At 38.1% G+C, this 20,108-nt stretch overlaps 1 protein-coding gene across 1 annotated transcript in view; it reads right to left on the minus strand.

Moving 5' to 3' along the window:
- The window catches only part of TBCK (TBC1 domain containing kinase), a 186,743-nt gene that overhangs the window by 156,166 nt on the left and 10,469 nt on the right, over nucleotides 1-20,108 (minus strand). Inside the window, exons 2-3 of the mRNA XM_054030505.1 lie at nucleotides 18,581-18,808; nucleotides 13,601-13,673 (exon numbers count right to left, since the gene is read on the minus strand). Coding sequence (XP_053886480.1) covers nucleotides 13,601-13,673; nucleotides 18,581-18,773 — 266 coding nt within the window. The 5' untranslated portion in view covers nucleotides 18,774-18,808. The remainder of the gene's footprint in view (nucleotides 1-13,600; nucleotides 13,674-18,580; nucleotides 18,809-20,108) is intronic.

Below are 20,108 nucleotides of genomic sequence, written 5' to 3' on the forward strand. Positions count from 1 at the left end.
TGGTTGTATACACTGAATTAGGGGGAAAAAATGAGGCTGTGAGGGACCTAATGCGGGTTGCCCCAGTTGAAGACACGTTGAGGCAGGATATGCTATGTTGGTATGGACATGTCCAGTGGAGACTGGAGGGTTATATTGGTAAGATGGCCCTTGCAATGATCGTGGATAGAAGACAGTGAACCTTAGAGAGAAAGCCAGGTGTGCAGTGATGAGTTTTGGAGGAAGGCTATAAAAACTGCCAACCCTGAATAGGGAAGTGGCAATAATGGAACAACATCCTAAGGAAGAAATAAACCTATTGAAAGAAACTACCAAATATACCATTTCTAGGTATGAAGTTTTTTTTTTCAAAATCAATCATTATAAATTAAATACATCTACTAGAGAATATCAACTATATTCTAAATCTGTTTAAACCACTTAACATTGTATTACTAGTGAAGCAATAACATAAAAGCAAGTTAAGTTTAAAGGACAAAATGGTAATCTAACTCTGTGCATTTTTTGCCATTATAAAAACAGCTTTTGACTGCTTTTGAACAGCTCCTTTAATGAAATAGTTGAGAATGGCTGGGGCTAACTTTAATTGTTTAGCATCTTTTGACCAAGTTAAAAAGTTAGATGCAGCGGAGAGGCTTTGGGGGAATTAGAGCATATAGTTTAGACTATAAGACCATGATAGAGTTGTCTGCTCATGGATTTGAGGGAAATTTTCCATATAAAGGCATCAAATACCCATCACCTGATACAAAAAAGAGCATGCCTACACCACTCATTTGAATTAAAAGTTAATCCTGTAGATCTCCAAAGATCACAGATCAAAGCATCAAATACCCACTTCGTCAGACGCATTCACAAAAGCTTATGCTCCAATACGTCTGTTAGTCTATAAGGTGCCACAGGACTCTTTGTTGCTTTTTACAGATCCAGACTAACACGGCTACCCCTCTGATACAGATCAAAGCATATCATTTGCAATTGTATCAGGTACTTATGCAAACAGCTATAGGATGTAGATTTTTTACTTACCTTTTTTTAAAGCCAGAATAGTTTCTTTTGGAAACTATGAAAATTACCACTAGCAGACAGTCATTATATAGGATTTCAGTCATCCAGAAAAAAAGATTGACATGCATGCCCTTCATATTTTCATCATAATCCACATTTATGAAGTTAAATCATGCCTGGAAGCCAAATTACTCACGGACTAACTAAGCATTACACTATCCAGTATATCCCCTCATCTTTCACTTTCTCCAAACAACTAAATATAAGCCACGCTTTATTATGTTGAAGGAAAAATGTTCTTAACTCATTCCTCAATATGAGGAACCCAATATTTACATTCAGACACATAAAATTAGGGTTACTAGCTCAGCATTCAAGCACCTAACTGAATTTCAAGATCATTAAAATTGTTTTGGCCACTCTACATATATATATCCAAACTTTATATATTGAGGAACCGGGAAAGGGAAAATTACTTATTTGTAATTTTGCTTCTTTGAAGTTCCCAGAGGATTTTCACAATACTTTCAGCATAAATCTGGAGATTTTGTTTTGTTTTTCTTAAAAGAAGATAAGTTTCCTCCCCAATTCAATAAATGGTGAAAGAGAATAAAACTATCAAAGCTTGACCAAGAGACATCATTCCCCCCCTTACGCCTCCAAGAAAGGAGCAAAGCTCTAAGAAGCTTCCTTAACTTTGAACCAGGTCGTTTTGCACTGAGAAACAAAACTGACTCCTTGCTCCAGAATCAAACACAGGCTAGCCATATCATCGTAGGAGTGAGAAATAAGATCAAACAACCACAGAGACACAGTTCTTATTATGACAGCAATAGATAATGAACTAATGTCAAAGGAAACAAGAAAAACTGCAAGTGCCTTGAATGGTCCAAAACACACAACAAATAAACATACAAAAGAAAACCAACAAAATGCAAAACAAACTTGGAAGCTCCCATAACTTTCACTCAACTTTAAGTGGCACCACAAGACTAAAGAGTGAGAAAATTATGCCAACAGTATCTTTAAAGAATGGAGAATATATAGAGGTGTGGGAACAAATTAATCTAAAGGCACAGCACAGACTAATGGGGCTGTCACACAAGGAAAATGCTTATTTTCGCCCCTCTTGGAATAAATGATTAAGAACTAATTTATTTGACCAGTTTTCAGTATTTACTTTACTTTTATTCAAAGTATTTTGTAGTGAAGTAAGAAATGCACAACAGTCCTTGGAGAATTACGGCGTATTATGGAATACCAGCAAACATAATTAGAAAAATCAAGGATTTACACGATAATGCCAAATGTGCAGTAGTAGACAACAACACTTTGGCCAATGGTTTGCAATGACAGCTGGAGTAAGGCAAGGGTATGTCTCTACTGTTGTCTGCATTGGTCATTGACCACATTATGAGGAAAGTAACTCCAGTAGTCAACACAGGAATTTTATGGACAAAAAAAAAAACCAACACCACACAATTGGATGACCTCATTGTCCTGCTCAGTTCAATACATCACTTAAAGTAAGAAAAGAAACAGCTTTTGACAAACCCAGCAAAACAAGTTGGTTTACTCATCAACAAGGCAAAAACAAAATATATGGCTATCACTGTCCCAAAAGGAACCATTAGAATAAATGAAGAATGCCTATCTATGGAGTGAAATATGCAATGATGTCATGCTAGATGTTATCCATGCTAGACGTCAAGCAACAAATATCAAAAGCAGCAAATAATGTTCATAAACTTGAAAAGATTTAGAAAAATAAATCTAGTCTGGCACTGACAAAGACAATTTTTAACACCGGCATAAAATCCGTCCTCCTTTATGAAGCAGAGTCAGAAATCAACAGAGATTGATAAAATCAACTCCTAAGAACAGCCATACTGTGCCAGACCAAAGATCCACCTAGCCCAGAATCCTGTCTTCCAGCAGTGGCCCATGCCAGGTGCTCCAGAGCGAAGGAACAGAACAGGTAATCATCAAATGATCCATTCCCTGCCACTCATTCCCAGCTTCTGGCAAACAAACAGACTAGGGACACCATCCCTGCCCATCCTGGCTAATAGCCATTGATGAACCTCTCCTCCATTAATTTCTCTAGTTCTTTTTTGAACCGTTATAGTCTTGGCCTTCACAATATCCTCCGGCAAAGAGTGCCACTGGTTGACTGTGCACGGTGTGAAGAAATACTTCCTTTTGTTTGTTTTAAACATGTTGCCTATTAATTTCATTTGGTGACCCTCATTCTAATGTAAATGCCTTTGGAAGCTCTTCAGAGTTGATTGCAAAGTGTTTCTTGCAATGTTAGAATTTCTAAGAAGAGCAAATCAATCTAAAGTATCAAATATGGTAAGAGGAGGATGGAGGTCATATTTAGGGCATGACTTAAGGATGCCACCAACATGGCTTTCACAGCACCTGATAATAAGAACACAACCCAGAAGGATGAAAAAGAGGGTGATCTAAAGAAACATTACACAAAATAGAGAAAAGCCATATTCCTCAACAGGACACTCAGAAGCCTGAACAGATGAGCACAAGACTGACAGGAATAGCAGAAACTGGTGGACCCCTATGCACCAGAAAGTGTGGGAGGATAAAGAAAAGAACAGAACTTTTTCCTTCACTGTCCAATTTCTTTTGTTCAATTCTGTGGTTAAATACTAATCCTGCATTTATTACTTTTTTATATTAATGACATTTAGGAATCTAGTTTGGTATCATCTAACTGAAGGATCAAGTAGGAAGAGGAGAACAGAGAGAAGTGAGTTACATTTGCTTAAAATAAAAGTCTTTTTGATAGATGGTGAGCAAAGATGACAAAGGAAACTATGAGTGATGTGAAAGGAGCTTGGTTTAACTCTAATCATGTTGAAAACTTCCCCCCTCTAATTTCAGCACAGGAAACACACACACACACACTTTATTTCCACCTTTTGTCCCTAAGCAGTCAGCAGAGTCCCACTAAAAAGCTCACTAATTAAAATGTTTCTTAAAAAAAAAAAAATCTTCACCAATTTAAAAATAAAATGGTCTTATTGCATTTACGGCAGTGTTCTTTTTGGGGGTTAAACTGATAGCACTGAAAACAATATCTCCTATCAATCATATGTTAAAACAATACTGCATTAGCAGGGAGATGGAAAAATCAACTAGATGTTGTCTATCTCTGGTTTCTGTGATTATGTGAAGCAGTGCCAGTTCATAAAGAACAGGCCTGGTGGACTCACTGTAGACCAAAGGCGTTAGAAGAGAATGATTTTTATTTTTTATTTTAATAAAGGCAGCTAAAACCAAATAAAATAAAAAAGACAAGTACAACCGTGAATAAAAAAAGGTAAATGCACAACCTTAATTCTCTGTCATTTCCTAATTTTTGAGAACTTGGCTTTATAACCTTAATGTTCTTTTAATGTCACTGACCACCCAACATTAAGATTAAAAACTAAGCTTGGTGCACCTGGCAGGCTCAAAATTGAACCCATGTGAAATGGCATGCAGGCATGACAGATGCTACTCAGTAGTTTGAACTAGTGGAACAGGAAGTCCCATGTGCTTTGGTTGAAGAACAGACTGCAAGTGCAGGTGATCAAGTGGATGCATAATAACTTACCTACTGATTCAGATTTAAAAGGTATCCTTAAAGAATTTAATAAGGTGTTTAACAGACGAGATGTGTTAAAGAATACATCATATTGATATAGATCCCAGTGTTTTGCCAAAAATACAAACAGATACACAGTGACTAAGGAGTTTGACTGCACCCAAGAAAAGCGGAGGCAATTGTACAAATGAAAAGATCACAAATCAAGAAACCATTAGAGAGGCTCATGGGTATGCTAACATCTCCAAATAAATTCATCCCTAATTTGTCAGTTCAGGGCTCCATTCAGAATACTATTTTAGAAACATATGTAAAGAACTGGGAGAAATACCATGAGAAACACTTTTGGGAATTAAAATGTGTTACAGAAGAACTGGGACAGACCTATTTTGAGATTCACAGAAGACTTAAGATCTGAGCTGATGTAAACTCACATGGGTTCAGGACTTCCCTATAAGTATTTACAATTAGAAGTCATGGATGGGTACAAATTCAGTGACCAAAAGTAGTACACCTCTACCCCGATATAACGCGACCTGATATAACACGAATTCGGATATAACACGGTAAAGCAGCGCTCCGGGGGGGCGGGGCTGTGCGCTCTGGCGGATCAAAGCAAGTTCAATATAACGTGGTTTCACCTATAACGCGGTTTCACCTATAACGCGGTAAGATTTTTTGGCTCCCGAGGACAGCATTGTATCGGGCTAGAGGTGTAATCTGAGGCCATCATACTGCTCCTGTTCCCTCCGGTATGGGTTTTCAGAAGGTTTTTTTTGGGTGGGGTTAGAGGGAGAAGGCTAGATATGCATTAATTGAGAGGCTGTTCCCAATATGAGGGGCTACACTGCAGAAAGCACAGACAGACGAGGCAGAAGGTGACTGATATACTGCCCCCTTTACTTAAAATCTTAAAACCCTGGGGCCACTTCTAGAGGGAGGTGAGAGAATGTATGTGCACCTATTCACATTTAATTTTAAACAGCAAGACAATAGCAAAAGCAGGTTCATGAGTCAAATAAAAGAGTGGTGGCAGAGTTAAATTTCAAGTTATCGCAGGACACATTTTAAAATGTGTGTCCGTTAAGTTACTGAGTGATGCTAAATTTGATGGTGTGTAATGTTTTGTGATCTCACTTCTCAGGAGATACCATAGCTTGCAAGTTAATACTAATCATCAACTTGCCACTTGCTCAAGAAAACAGAAACAAAGGTAAAACATACACAACATGTTAAGTTTAATGGATTGGTCAGTTCCTCACGCTAGATAACCTATACAGAAAAAAATATGACAAGCATTGAAAACTAACCACTTCTTGCGATCTCAAGTTGAGATCTGAAATTTATATTAACCATTAGCTCAACGAATCAAGATGAAAAACACTAACAGCTTTCTATGACATCTGTAGCTCATGTAAACCAGTAAAATTTGAACACTCACAAATCAGATGTTCATTGGTAGATTATTTGTCCGGTCTGGTCATTTGCTGGAGATAACATGCGCACTTATACTAAATGGGATTCTATGTAACCCTTACAAAAAGTCTGTGGCAGAAATGTGTCAACAGGACCAAGATACCTTCCCTTAGAAGGATGGCGCTGCGCTGCTCTGCTAGGATTTTTGGAGAAGGTTTGGTTTAAAACTCTGTCCGCTCAAAATTTCTCACTGGAGCGTAAAGTATATTTTCCTTCCTCCACCATTTGAATGAATGAAAAGTTGTCCACTGATTTTGACCAACTTTTCTTTCCCAAAAATTGGGCATTGACAGTTTCAGCACAAAAAGAATTTGTTAAAAAGTTATGAGGAGCTGTAACGGGGACAGGGTAAAATAGAATGAAAGCAGGAATTCAGCAACGTGCGCTACCCAGGCCTACTATTATTTTACATTAGAGAGAATGGTAGACATACCATGACCTTTTTTTAAAGTCAAAAATACAACTGTAGTATGTCTTGGTGGAAAAAAAACAGTATATTTGTATTAGTTCCTCTATCATGTGAGGAAAGAAAAACTATACCCTGAATATAAGTCTGTGTAGAGAAACCCCATGTTCACACATAGGACATGTTTAGAATGTAAGAAAAGTGTAACTTACATGGCATATAGTAAATTGTATATGCGCGCACACATACTCACAGCTTGTTACTGCACCCATTGCAGAAAATGGTAAAACATCATTGACTTCAATGAGACAGGATTGGGCATGTATTCAATACCTCACGTATTCAATACCTCACATAAACTATTTTTTGTTGTCGTTGTTTAACATCCTGAACATTCGTAACTGTTCACATAAAAGAACAAATGCAAAATATATCTATTGTATAGAAGGAATGCTACAGTTGATTATATTTTACAATCTAGCTCCAACTCCACTTTCTTTATTTACAAAAGTGTTTGATTTCTATATTAAGAAAATTAGCTTTAGATAATGAATAAACAATCTTGACTAATGTTATTCTTACATTATGTTTTCACTAAAATACATTTTGTTTTGGAAATAAACCTCTGACAGCAAATTAAAAGGAAAACTCAGAAGCTAGTAAATGCCCCAAATCTTTTTAAAAGATTTTGTCTATTAACGCTAGTGCATTTTACTACTTCATCTACCCTTGTCCAGTATACCTTCATTATAGCACATGAGTTTCTCATGGAAAGTTTGAGCCCACTGTCTTGATTCAAAGCAGAGTAGATGCACCCCTTGATGTCCTTGTCATGTGCAGCTTTTGAACTCAAACCATAGGAAAGGTTCAGGCTTTAGAAGACTTGCACCCATCTGTAAGTCTAGGTTTTTTTAAATCCATAGCTATATGGAAGTTTTTTTTCGCTACAGTACCTTTCATACTGTAATTTCACTCCAAGAACTGCATTCTTTTCAGAATAGAATGAAGAAATCTAATCGAGTGAGTAGACAATAGTTTCATAAAGGCAAATAAAACTTACTCATCCGAGACACTCAGATCATATTTTCCACCAAGCTAGTGAGCAGCTGCAGACATAGCCTGCTTCCTATCAAAGAGTCCATGTACAACATACTATACCTCTGTATCTCTGATGGTTCGCTGGTAGTTTTTCTAAACCATAACTTTAAAAACATATGAAAACTATTTTGTATTAAAGAAAGAAATATGCGTAGACCGCCCTAGTCACAAATTTAAGAGCAATCCAAAAATACTATAGGAGGTTCCAGAAGTCTGCTAAATGTCTGAATGCTACATTTGTTGGCATTTTTATTAATAAGAATACAAGTGCAGATCAACTTCATCAAAGAATGAAAAATAAAACCACTTCAAGCATGACACGCAAGGAAAAATACACAACTCATATTATAACAGCAATGAAGTGTTGCTTAAAGTTTCTTTAATATTGTCTGGAAAAATGACCCCAAAGAAATAGTTCTAAAATAGCTTAATTTTTTTTTAATTTCCCATCTTTTAATATCTTAACTTGTCATCTCTGGGTATCAAAGTGGTGGAAGCAGGCAGTAACTTTACAAACATAATAAAGCTTTAAACAATAGTGAGAACGGATCTTACTGAACTTGATGGACTTTGGAATTTTATCATTCCCACTTCAGATTTTTCAGGGTATTTCATTTAGATCATTTTGAAGATATCTGAGAAGCATATTCACAAGAACCCTTTCATACACAGGCATCGTTACAGGCAATTCACTAGATGCTTAGGGCCAAGTTTTCGGGGCCTAATCTCTGCACTTAGGACGGAAGAATCCCATGCACTGCTACAGACTAAGGACTGAGTGGCTAGGCAGCAGTTCTGCAGAAAAGGACCTAGGGGTTACAGTGGATGAGAAGCTGGATATGAGTCAACATATCCAGCTTCTTGTTGTTCTTCTTGTTATTGCCAAGAAGGCTAATGGCATTTTAGGCTGTATAAGTAGGGGCATTGCCAGCATATCAAGGGACGTGATCATTCCCCTCTATTCGGCATTGGTGAGGCCTCATCTGGAGTACTGTGTCCAGTTTAGGCCCCACGCTGCAAGAAGGATGTGGAAAAATTGAAAAGAGTCCAGCGGAGGGCAACAAAAATGATTAGGGGGCTGGAGCGTATGACTTATGAGGAGAGGCTGAGGGAACTGTTAAGAAAATTAAAGCTACAGTGAGGAAAACTACACTGCAAGTTACTATGATTAGGTGAACAAGAAACTATTATCTAGATCATGCCTTCCCATGGACACTGTCACTAGAAACTGAAGGGGTTACATAGAATAATCTACTTGTACATGTCCTCTCAAGAGGACAGAATTGGTGTGGCATAAAAAGGAGACATGGCTGCCCAAATGCTCCAGGATAAGAAAGTCATCAGAGACTCCCAGATCGATGCCTGTTACTAGCACCATTGCTATTGCTTACCTTCCCTAAGGCACTACAGTTTCAAATGGAGCTGTGCTGCTGTTACCAGAATCCCATGTGACTTCATCACAGCAGCCAGGAAGAGAACTCACAGGAATTAATGCTGCTTCAGACAGCATTAATTCCAGGTGAACTATCCATATGAATATTTCCATGGTAAACAAGGGAGAATACTAAAGAGAGTAAATGGTCTAACTCCAAACCTTCCTGCACCTGGCTCCACCCCAAAAATTCCAATAAGCCTGGCCACTCCAAAGCAGCGGCAGGGAAATTCTAAGAGTTCCCAAATGTGTGAAGGTAGCACTCTCTCCCATCTCTACTCCCACCATGCAGCATGATCTTTCAGTTTTTCACCTCCTCTCCTCAGAGTGGAGGGACCTGGACTATTACCACACAAATAAGGGTTATTTTAATTAGATTTTCAGAGAGAGTATGAGTTGGACTAATAACCCATTTTACAGATGTTTAGAAGAGAGGCAAGATGGATGAGGTAATATCTTTTATTGGACCATTGGACTTTTATTGTTGTTGGAAGGGGCAAGTTTGAGCTTCACAAAGCTCTTCTTCAGGTTTAGGAAAGGTAACTTGAGTGTTTGAGCTAAACAGAAGTTAGGACACTCATACTAGTTAGGATACTCATTTGTAGCTCCAATTATAAGTGAAAGTTCTATCAAGCTTTCGTATTCTTATTTATGTTACAACAATCCCTGGAAGCCCTATTGTATACCCACATAGTAAAAGACAACCCATGCTGCAGAACGGATTCAAACAGAAAAGACAAAGAATGGAAAAAAGGATTATCATCCCCATTTTACAGATAGGGAACTGAGGCCAAAAAGAGAAAGTGACTGATCTAAGCACACACTGCGTCTGTGGCTGAGCCAGGAACTGAACTCCCATCTCCAGAGTTCCAGTCATTGCTATGGAGGCCAACCTTCCCCAACACCAGGTAAAGTCTAATCAACAGTCTGGAATAGGCTAGTTCATGACTCAGCAGTTAACAATACTGGTGAATTAATATTGTTGTTTTCTAGAGATGAACTGTTGTGGTATTTAAAATACAGCAGGCTCCCGAGACATATGACAAAGCAGAAAATATAGAAAAGACAGACAGGATGGAACAAAGCCAACCAGTGTTCTGCAGTGCTATAGGATAAAAGCATGGGAGCCTAACATGCAATCCCAACTCTGTGCTTCAAAAAGTGACAATATTGCCACGTTCCTGCCAATGTGCCCCAGGGAAACTCTTTCCCATCCACAAATTTGGAGATGAGTTTATTCCTAGATTCCAAAGCCAAAAGGACCATTGTGATCACCCAGTCTGACTTCTTGTATAACACAGACCATAGAACTTCCCCAAAATAATTCCTAGAGCATGTCTTTTAGATAAACATCCAATTTTGATTTAAAAAGTGTCAGTGGTGGAGAATCCATCACTGGTTAGCCATGAGGACTCTTGACCACTTGCACAGGATTCATCTCCTAACCCCACTCACACCTCAATCCACTGTTGGAAGTTATTCATTTATTCTCCTCTTCTGCTAAGGGGATTCTGAAAGTCATAAGATGTGAGGCATTTGCCTATATGTGGTAGGAAGGAAATTCTTGGAAGTTTGGCTCTGAGGAATCTGGAACCTACCGTGTGTGTGTGTGTGCGCGCGCACACACACACACACACACGTGTGCAAACATTTGACTGGCTTTTTCTAGTGCCTCAAGGGCCTGTGTAGCCATGCTGCCCACATCCTACGGAAATGTTGTCATAAATGCAATTTAATATTGTTATTTTGTGCATGCATCAATTCCTAGCTGCCTGCACTGTTCCCCATGACTAACATCACTGAGATGGTTTTAATTTGTCTCCCAGGAAATAGCGAGCATAGAAGGAATAGTTTTGTCTCTATCTCCTGAGGGAGTCTGGCCTGAGCCATTATGCAGTGGTGGTAAGTATCAGCACTTGGGGGGAGGGATAGCTCAGTGGTTTGAGCATTGGCCTGCTAAACCCAGGGTTGTGAGTTCAATCCTTGAGGGGGCCACTTGGGGATCTGGGGCAAAATCAGTACTTGGTCCTGCTAGTGAAGGCAGGGGGCTGGACTCGATGACCTTTCAAGGTCCCTTCCAGTTCTAGGAGATGGGATATCTCCATTAATTTATTTATTTATTTATTATTTAATTTATTTATTTATTTACTTTGCAGGCAGCCCTGCATCATTTAAACTCTCATTTAAAATGGGAATTAAATTTCTAATCCTCCAGGTTCTGGAAATAACTTTTTCTGTGTGAAATGGAGACAACTGAATGAGTCCAGCAGTGTGGCCAGCCCCAGGGCCAGCAGCGGTGGCTCCATACTCCCATTTCCCAGTACAAGTAGTTACCACATTGTGCTTATCCCACAGCAGAGCAGAGGCCAGGAGTCCAAAAAACTTAATTCTGATGAACCCACCCATAGGTAAGAGATCCTGGTCAAACTTTGAGGATAGTTAACTTTAAACATGAAGGATGCTCTTGTTCACTTTTAAAAGAAAAAAAACGTAAAACAGACTGCAAGTAGTGTGTGCCATAAGTGATGCATGACTTTAGATAATTAACTGCAAATAACTACCAGACAGCTGGACAGCCTGTTGTTTTGCAATATGTATGGAAAGCTGGACAGTCCACAATGGTACGTCTTGAATTTCAACACTAACCTAATAGAAGATTTCCTGCTGACTTTACATCAACCTGTGGTACAGGTGCAAAGGACTTAGTTTCTGGCAAGCATGGGAAAAACTAATCTAGAAACCATAAGAGCAGCTTCTCCATTCCATAAACAGTTTATTAAATTAATTACAATAGCATACACATCAGTTCTGGGTATTAAACCTGCTCTGCTATCATAGACTAATTCAATCAGAATATGTGGAAAAAGCCAAACAGGTCTCTACAAAGCTAACAGACTGACAGATCAAATAACTGGGAATTGCTCCTGTCCAAATTATTTCTGGCTATTGATGGGTCTCACAAAAGACAAGTAAAGGGAAAATATTTGTCTTAGTCTCACTGGAAACATTGCTTGCAGAGAAGCATAACTTATCTTTTAGCTTCTATTACATATGCTATCAACTGCAGCAGTAGCACCTACTATACTGAGGATACAGGAATTACTTTCCATTTCATATGCTCATTATTTCTTTAAAAACTCCTGTTTGGAAATAAGTTTCAATACCTAAACTCAGATTTATTTTAATGTCTCAGTAGAAGCTTTTCAGAATTTTTGTGTTAAATGGAAAAAAAATCCAAACCTCAACATCATATTTCCTCCCCACTCAAAAAAAAAAATCACCACACAAACTTCTCCCACTTTCAGGACAGAGCCACAGCAAAAATGGCAGAAATTCTGAATGCAGTTAGTCATTACCGAGAATGAATAACTTTGCTTGTTGTGAAGACGAACCATAACAACTGAACAAAGTTAGTACATCATTTTTGAAATTCCCTAAGACATCTTCAAGTGCTATAAAAATGAACAGTAGTCAGGGGGCTTGAGAAATGCATTGCACAAGCAAATGAGCCAGGAGCCACTACTGCAAAAGATATTATTTAATTAAGAAGACTTTTAGAGAAGATTGAGGCTATTTCCCTAAAAGGAGGGAAAACAGGAATTTTTTTTTTTTTTTTTTTTTGAGGGCTAGGAGAGGGTTGTTTGAACAACTGTTTTATTGTTGCTGGAGTTATTGTAAAATTAACTCCCAGGGCACTTACGCCTTTGTACAGGCATCTTTTTATTATTTAATCCAAAACAAATAGCTATTTTATTTTAAGTGGACTTTTCTCAATACTAGCCAAGAGACTGTAGTCAATCTGTGCTCCCTCACATCCCACACTAAAACATACATTGTTGTGTATAAACCTTCTACATACACAGATAAAGACAGATTTATGTGCTAAGTCATAAGATAGTACCTTACCTAAAATATGCCCTTCTGAAACCACTAACGATAATATTTCTTTCCTTACAGTAATTACAACTTTAAAGTTGCAATAAGAGTTACAGTAGTGACCATGGAATGCATTACTGTAGTATCTGTAAGGACCAAACTTGATGGAGAACTTCACATTAGAACTGTGTTGTGTGAGTTTTTGTATTACACCTACATTTGTATTACTTGTGTAGAAATGTATTGTGAAAATTTTTGCATTTGTGTCAGAACTGTGAACCTCAACTGCCAAATCTTTGTAAACACTGTTTTTACATTTTGATTTTTATGTAAATGCTAATCGCTTCCCTTAACTTTCACTCTATTCCAAAATAGAACACTTATTAAAATAAAAACAAGGTTTAGTGTGCAGAAAAGTATTTCTTAATTTTAAACATTTCTCTTTAAAATTCTTCACCTTTTAGAGTCTGAAGAAATATACACAAAGCCTCCTAAGCAAGTGTTAAGTCTGGCAGTCTGGAAGACAGTGCTTTAAGGGTTAAATATTAGCCAGTATAAGCATTAAATTCATATGGATCCATAAAAGTAGTTTGTTTGTTTTGTTAAAGAAAATTTGTGTCTGCGCTTTAAATGATAAGGTATCTAAAGCTTTTGGTTAGTGTGTTCTCTCCCTATGTTTTCCCTGATACTGTACCTCACAGGTTTCCTCTCTCGCAGCAAATCTTCCAGACTCTTTTCACAGTGTTCAGCAGTCACCACCAGCCTCTCTGATTAAAAGAATATACCAATAGCAATTTTAGAATCTGGACACACAGCATTATCTCAACATTTCATCAGCTAGTGACAAAGAGAATGCCTACTTATTGTAGAGAACGGTAAATATCTTGGCATATACTGAATATAGCCGCATTATACATCCTTCAAAATGTATTTGCATCAGGTTGGGGGGCTGTCTGTAAGTGAGGACTGGTCTGTCTCCCAAGTTCTGTGAGAGTGAGGGATAATCTTTCAGGATAGGCTGTAGATCTCGGATGATGTGCTGGAGAGGGTTTAGTTGGGGGCTGAAGGTGACAGCTAGTGGCGTTCTGTTATTTTCTTTGTTGGGCCTGTCCTGTACTAGGTGACTTCTGGGTACTCTTCTGGCTCTGTCAATCTGTTTCTTCACTTCCCCAGGTGGATACTGAAGTTTTAGGAATGCTTGTTCGAGATCTTGTAGGTGTTTGTCTCTGTCTGAGGGATTGGAGAAAATGCGGTTGTATCTTAGAGCTTGGCTGTAGACAATGGATCGTGTGGTGTCCCCTGGATGGAAGCTGGAGGCATGTAGGTAAGTATAGCAGTCAGTAGGTTTCCGGTATAGCGTGATGTTTATGTGACCATCGTTTAGCACAGTAGTGTCCAAGAAATGGACTGCTTATGAGGATTGGTCTAGGCTGAGGTTGACGGCGGGATGGAAATTGTTGAAATTATGGTGGAATTCCTCAAGGGCTTCTTTTCCATGGGTCCAGATGATAAAGAATGTCAACAATGTAGCGCAAGTAGAGTAGGGGCATTAGAGAATGAGAGCTATGGAAGTATTGTTCTAAGTCAGCCATAAAAATGTTGACATACTGTGGGGCCATCGGGGTACCCATAGCAGTGCCGCTGACTTGAAGGTATATGTTGTCTCCAAATGTGAAATAGTTGTGGGTGATACCATGAATTTGGTATTAATTTGATACCATTAAATTTGGGCTTGAATAGAGACTGGGAGTGGCTGGGTCATTACACAAACTGAATCTATTTCCCCATGTTAAGTATCCTCACACCTTTTTGTCAGCTGTCTGAAATGGGCCATCTTGATTATCACTACAAAAGTTTTTTTTCTCCTGCTGATAATAGCTCATCTTAATTAATTAGCCTCTTAGAGTTGGTATGGCAACTTCCACCTTTTCATATATATCTTCTTACTATAAGTTCTATTCTATGCATCTGATGAAGTGGGCTGTAGCCCACAAAAGCTTATGCTCAAATAAATTTGTTAGTCTCTAAGGTGCCACAAGTACTTCTGTTCTTTTTGCAGATACAGTCTAACACGACTGCTACTCTGAAACCAGATAAATTCAAAACACCAAGAAACCGTCACCTTTTCAGTTGTTACTAAAGAAACATTTTTGTGAATAGTGAAGGCTACCTGTATTAGAGAGGCCTCCATGTTTAATTTTCACTACAACATACTTTTCTGATAGCTTTCTGTAATATGAAACAGTTTCAAAAACAAAAATACTTTCCAAGAACATATCAAAATTCACCGAACATTGATCTTGCTATTTTAAAACGAGAGGAATGCTCTGCCCCTGCCAGGCATATTATATAAAAATTAGTGTCTGCCTAGTTGCCATATTTTAGTAGGAAAGTGTTAGTTTATTTGGAAGTATTACCTTAAATAGTTATAATAGAGTTATCACTGAGAGCACAAGCATAATACATCCATTGTTTCTGCCTTGATAGTTAATAGTTTTTAAAAGGGCTGTCAAACGATTAAAAAAATTAATCACACGATTAATCACACTGTTAAACAATAATAGAATACCATTTATTTAAATAGTTTTGGATGTTTTTCTACATTTTCAAATATATTTATTTCAATTACAACACAGTATACAAAGTAGACACTGCTCACTTTATATTGTTATTTTTTATTACAAATATTGGCACTGTAAAAATGTCAAAATAAATAGTATTTTTCAATACACCTCATACAAGTACTGTAGTACAATCTCTTTATAGTGAAAGTCCAACTTACAAGTGTAGAATTTAATTTTTTTTATTACATAAACTTTGGAGCCTACAAGTCCACGCAGTCCTACTCCTTGTTCAGCCCATTGCTAAGACAAACAAGTTTGTTTACATTTACAGGAGATAAGGCTGCCCGCTTATTTACAATGTCACCTGAAAGTGAGAACAGGCGTTTGCGTGGCATTTTTGTAGCTGGTGTCGCAAGGTATTTACGTGCCAGCCATGCTAAATATTTCTATGCCCTTTCATGCTTCAGCCACCATTGCAGAGGACATGCTTCCATGCTGATGATGCTCATTAAAAAAAATAATGTGTTAATTAAATTTGTGACTGAACTCCTTGGGGGAGAATTGTATGTCTCCTGTTCTGTTTTACCTGCATTCTGCCATATATTTCATATTATAGCAGTCTTGGATGATGACCCAGCACATGTTCTTTTTAAGAAAACTTTCACAGCAGATTTGATAAAACGCAAAGAAGGTACCAATGTGAAATTTCTAAAAATAGCTACAGCATTCGACCCAAGGTTTAAGAATCTGAAGTGCCATCCAAAATCTGAGAAGGACGAGGCGTATGCTTTTGAAAGTTTTAAAAGAGCAACACTTAGATGCGGAACCACCAAAAAAGAAAATCAACCTTCTGCTGGTGGCATTTGACTCAGATGATGAAAGTGAACATGCGTTGGTCCGCTCTGCTTTGGATCATTATCAAACAGAACCAGTCATCAGTATGGACGCATGTCCTCTGGAATGGTGGTTGAAGCATGAAGGGACATATGAATCTTTAATGCAGGTGGCATATAAATATCTTGCGACACTGGCTACAATAGTGCCATACGAACACCTGTTCTCACTTTTAGGTGACACTGTAAACAAGAAGCAGGCAGCATTATCTCTTGTAAATTGTAACCAAACTTGTTTGTCTGTGCGATTGGCTGAACAAGAAATAGGACTGAGTGGACGTGTAGGTTCTGAAGTTTTACATTGTTTTGTTTTTGAGTGCAGTTATTTTTTTGTACATAATTCTACATTTGTAAGTTCAACTTTCATGATAAAGAAATTGCACTACAGTACTTGTATTAGGTGAACTGAAAATACTATTTCTTTTGTTTTTTACAGTGCACATATTTTTAATCAGAAATAAATATAATGTGAGCACTGTACACTTTGTGTTCTCTGTTGTAACTGAAATCGATATATTTGAAAATGTAGAAAAAGTCAAAAAATATGTAAATGGTACTCTATTATTTTTAACAGCGCCATTAATCACTATTAATTTTTTTTACTCTCTTGACAGCCCTAGTTTCTACTTTAAAGCAAATTTACCTTACAAAATTCACACTCCTTTTTAAGATTCAAGACATAATAGAAGATTGGGAGGGAATTGCTGGGATCTCCTTCTGTAGAACATATTTCTTTCAAAAGGTTAAAGGTTAAAAGAAAGGCTAAAGAAATTAAAATGTGAAAAAATTGAGACAAATTGATGAATTTCAGAAACCCACAAGGCAAGTGAATGGAAAAATCTGCAGATTTCAATGAAACAAAAATTTTGATGGGGGAGGGGGGGGCGCGAGAGACAGGGAAAGAAAAGAGAGATGAGAACTTCTGGGAAAAAAAAGGAAATACCTAAAAGTTATCACCCCATGTTATGCGGATAACTGGATTACAGAGATCTTCAGCCAAACCACCTATATCTGCTTTTATGGAGCATTAATGTTCTGGGACTGCCATGGCTACAGTAAAGAAATAAGGTGAGTGAGAGAATATCTTTTTACTGGACCAATGTCTGTTGGTGAAAGAGACAATCTTTCGAGATACACAGAGCTCTTCTTCAGGTCTGGGAAAGGTACTGAGAGTGAAACTTGTCTCTTTCACCAACAGACGCTGGTCCAATGAAAGATATTACCTCACCCACCTTATATCTCTTACATCTGCTTTTGTTATGTGTAATGACAGAGCAATAAGACTGCTACAGAGTCAGTCCAGGTAGAGGCACACTGCTGTCTTGAAAACAAAACTCGCACAATTTCTCTAATGTAAGCAACTGTCATCACTATAAAGGGAAGGGTGTAACAGCTGTCCTGTGTATAGTACTATAACATCCCTCCTGGCCAGAGACTCCAAAATCCTTTTCCCTGTAAAGGGTTAAGAAGCTCAGATAACCTGGCTGGCATCTGACCCAAAGGACCAATAAGGGGACAAGATACTTTCAAATCTTTGGGAGGGGGGAAGGCTTTTGTTTGTGCTCTTTGTTTGGGAGTTCGTTCGCTCTTGGGACTGAGAGGGACCAGACATCAATCCAGGTTCTCCACATCTTTCTAAACAAGTCTCTCCTATTTCAAACTTGTAAGTAAATAGCCAGGCAAGGCGTCTTAGTTTTACTTTGTTTTCTCAACTTGTAAATGTACCTTTTACTAGAGCGTTTATCTTGGTTTGCTGTACTTTGAACCTAAGACTAGAGGGGAGTCCTCTGAGCTCTTTAAGTTTGATTACCCTGTAAAGTTATTTTCCATACTGATTTTACAGAGATGATTTTTACCTTTTTCTTTAATTAAAAGCCTTCTTTTTAAGAACCTGATTGATTTTTCCTTGTTTTTAGATCCAAGGGGGTTGGATCTGTATTCACCAGGGAATTGGTGAAAGGTTTCTCAAGGCTTCCCAGGGAAGGGAATTAGCTTGAGATGGTGGCAGCGGACCAGAGCTAAGCTGGTAGTTAAGCTTAGAAGTCTTCATGCAGGCCCCCACATTGTACCCTAAAGTTCAAAGTGGGGATACAGCCTTGACAGCAACAAAGGAAAAATTTTTTACTGGAACAGCTACCTTCACGCATCAACAAAATCATTACTGTAAAATATCTTCTCGCATAAAAATGCAATTTCCCTAGGAAAGAAAACACTCACCATGCTTTCCTCTAGAAATGTCCACATACTGACAAAGTCTGGGATGGGTGATTGTCTTAAGGATTTGAAAACGGCCCAAAATTTTAATGGAGTTTGGCGTCAGAGGAAGACCATTGCTTCCACAGACATCGTGTGGCAGAGCTGAAGCGAAGAAAGTGGAGGCACCCATTACAGCATCCTTCAAGGAAAACATTTTTCCCCTTTAATCCTTCCAAGCAATGCACACTCCTGAAAAGAAAATGAAAGATTTTAGGTGAATTTTCTAAGTATGGCAAAAAGGGTTTTGTGATTAACAAATGATTAATATTGCCAAAATATTAGATAGAATAGATTAAAAGTAATAAAGCCACTGAAGCATAATTCTTAGTAAAACAAAAAAAATATTCACTTGTGCATCAGTATTACAATTATGCAGCGCTGTTGCATTACAAAAGTAATGGGGCAGCTAGAAAGTGTTAAGCAATGTTCAGGGATTAAAATAAACTTTAGATTTATAGTAAAGACTGTTAATATCAAGTTAAATAAAGCAACCAACAAAAGAAGCTAAGCAGTCTTAAAATAAAAGTCTGCATTATCTTGACAGTTAAGGATGGATTTTAAATGGAATGAAAAAAATATATTCCTAAAACTACATCACATAATAGCAGACCATATGTTAAGTTTCTCAAAATTCAACACCATTTGTTGAGGTATCTTTAGTATCTCATATAACCGTTCATCGGTGGAGTATATCAACATCTCATAAGTATTCAAAAATAGAAAATAACAGTTTCTCTTCCCCTCCTACTTCTTTCCCAGCCAAGTAGGAGAAACAGCTTGATTAGTTGGTAAGTTTTGTTTACTCATAGACTCATAAACATTAAGGTCAGAAGGGACCATTATGATCATCTAGTCTGACCTCCTGCACAACGCAGACCACAGATTCTCACCCACCCATTCCTGTAACAAATCTCTAACCTATGCCTGATTTACTGAAGTCCTCAAATCGTGGTTTAAAGACCTCAAGGTGCAGAGAATTCTCCAGCAAGTGACCCGTGCCCCACGCTGCAGAGGAAGGCGAAAAACCTCCAGGGCCTCTGCCAATCTGCCCTGGAGGAAAATTCCTTCCTGACCCCAAATATGGCGATCAGTTAAACCCTGAACATGTGAGCAAGACTCACCAGCCAGCACCCAGGAAAGAATTCTCTGTGGTAACTCAGATCCCACCCCATCTAACATCCCATCACAGACCATTGGGCATATTTACCTGCTAATAGTCAAAGATCAATTAATTGCCAAAATTAGGCTATCCCATCATACCATCCCCTCCATAAACTTATCAAGCTTAGTCTTGAAGCCAGATGTGTCTTTTGCCCCCACTACTCCCCTTGGAAAGCTGTTCCAGAAATTCACTCCTCTGACCGTTAGAAACCTTCGTCTAATTTGCTTGTTTATGTTCATGTGTAAGAGTGGCAGTGAGGTGTCTGTATGTGAAAAAGTTATTGGAAAAACTGATTAAAAAATGAGTTTTGCTTTTAGTTCCGTAAGT

Source organism: Malaclemys terrapin, chromosome 5 (genome assembly GCF_027887155.1).
Source record: "Malaclemys terrapin pileata isolate rMalTer1 chromosome 5, rMalTer1.hap1, whole genome shotgun sequence".
NCBI classification, from domain to species: domain Eukaryota; kingdom Metazoa; phylum Chordata; order Testudines; family Emydidae; genus Malaclemys; species Malaclemys terrapin.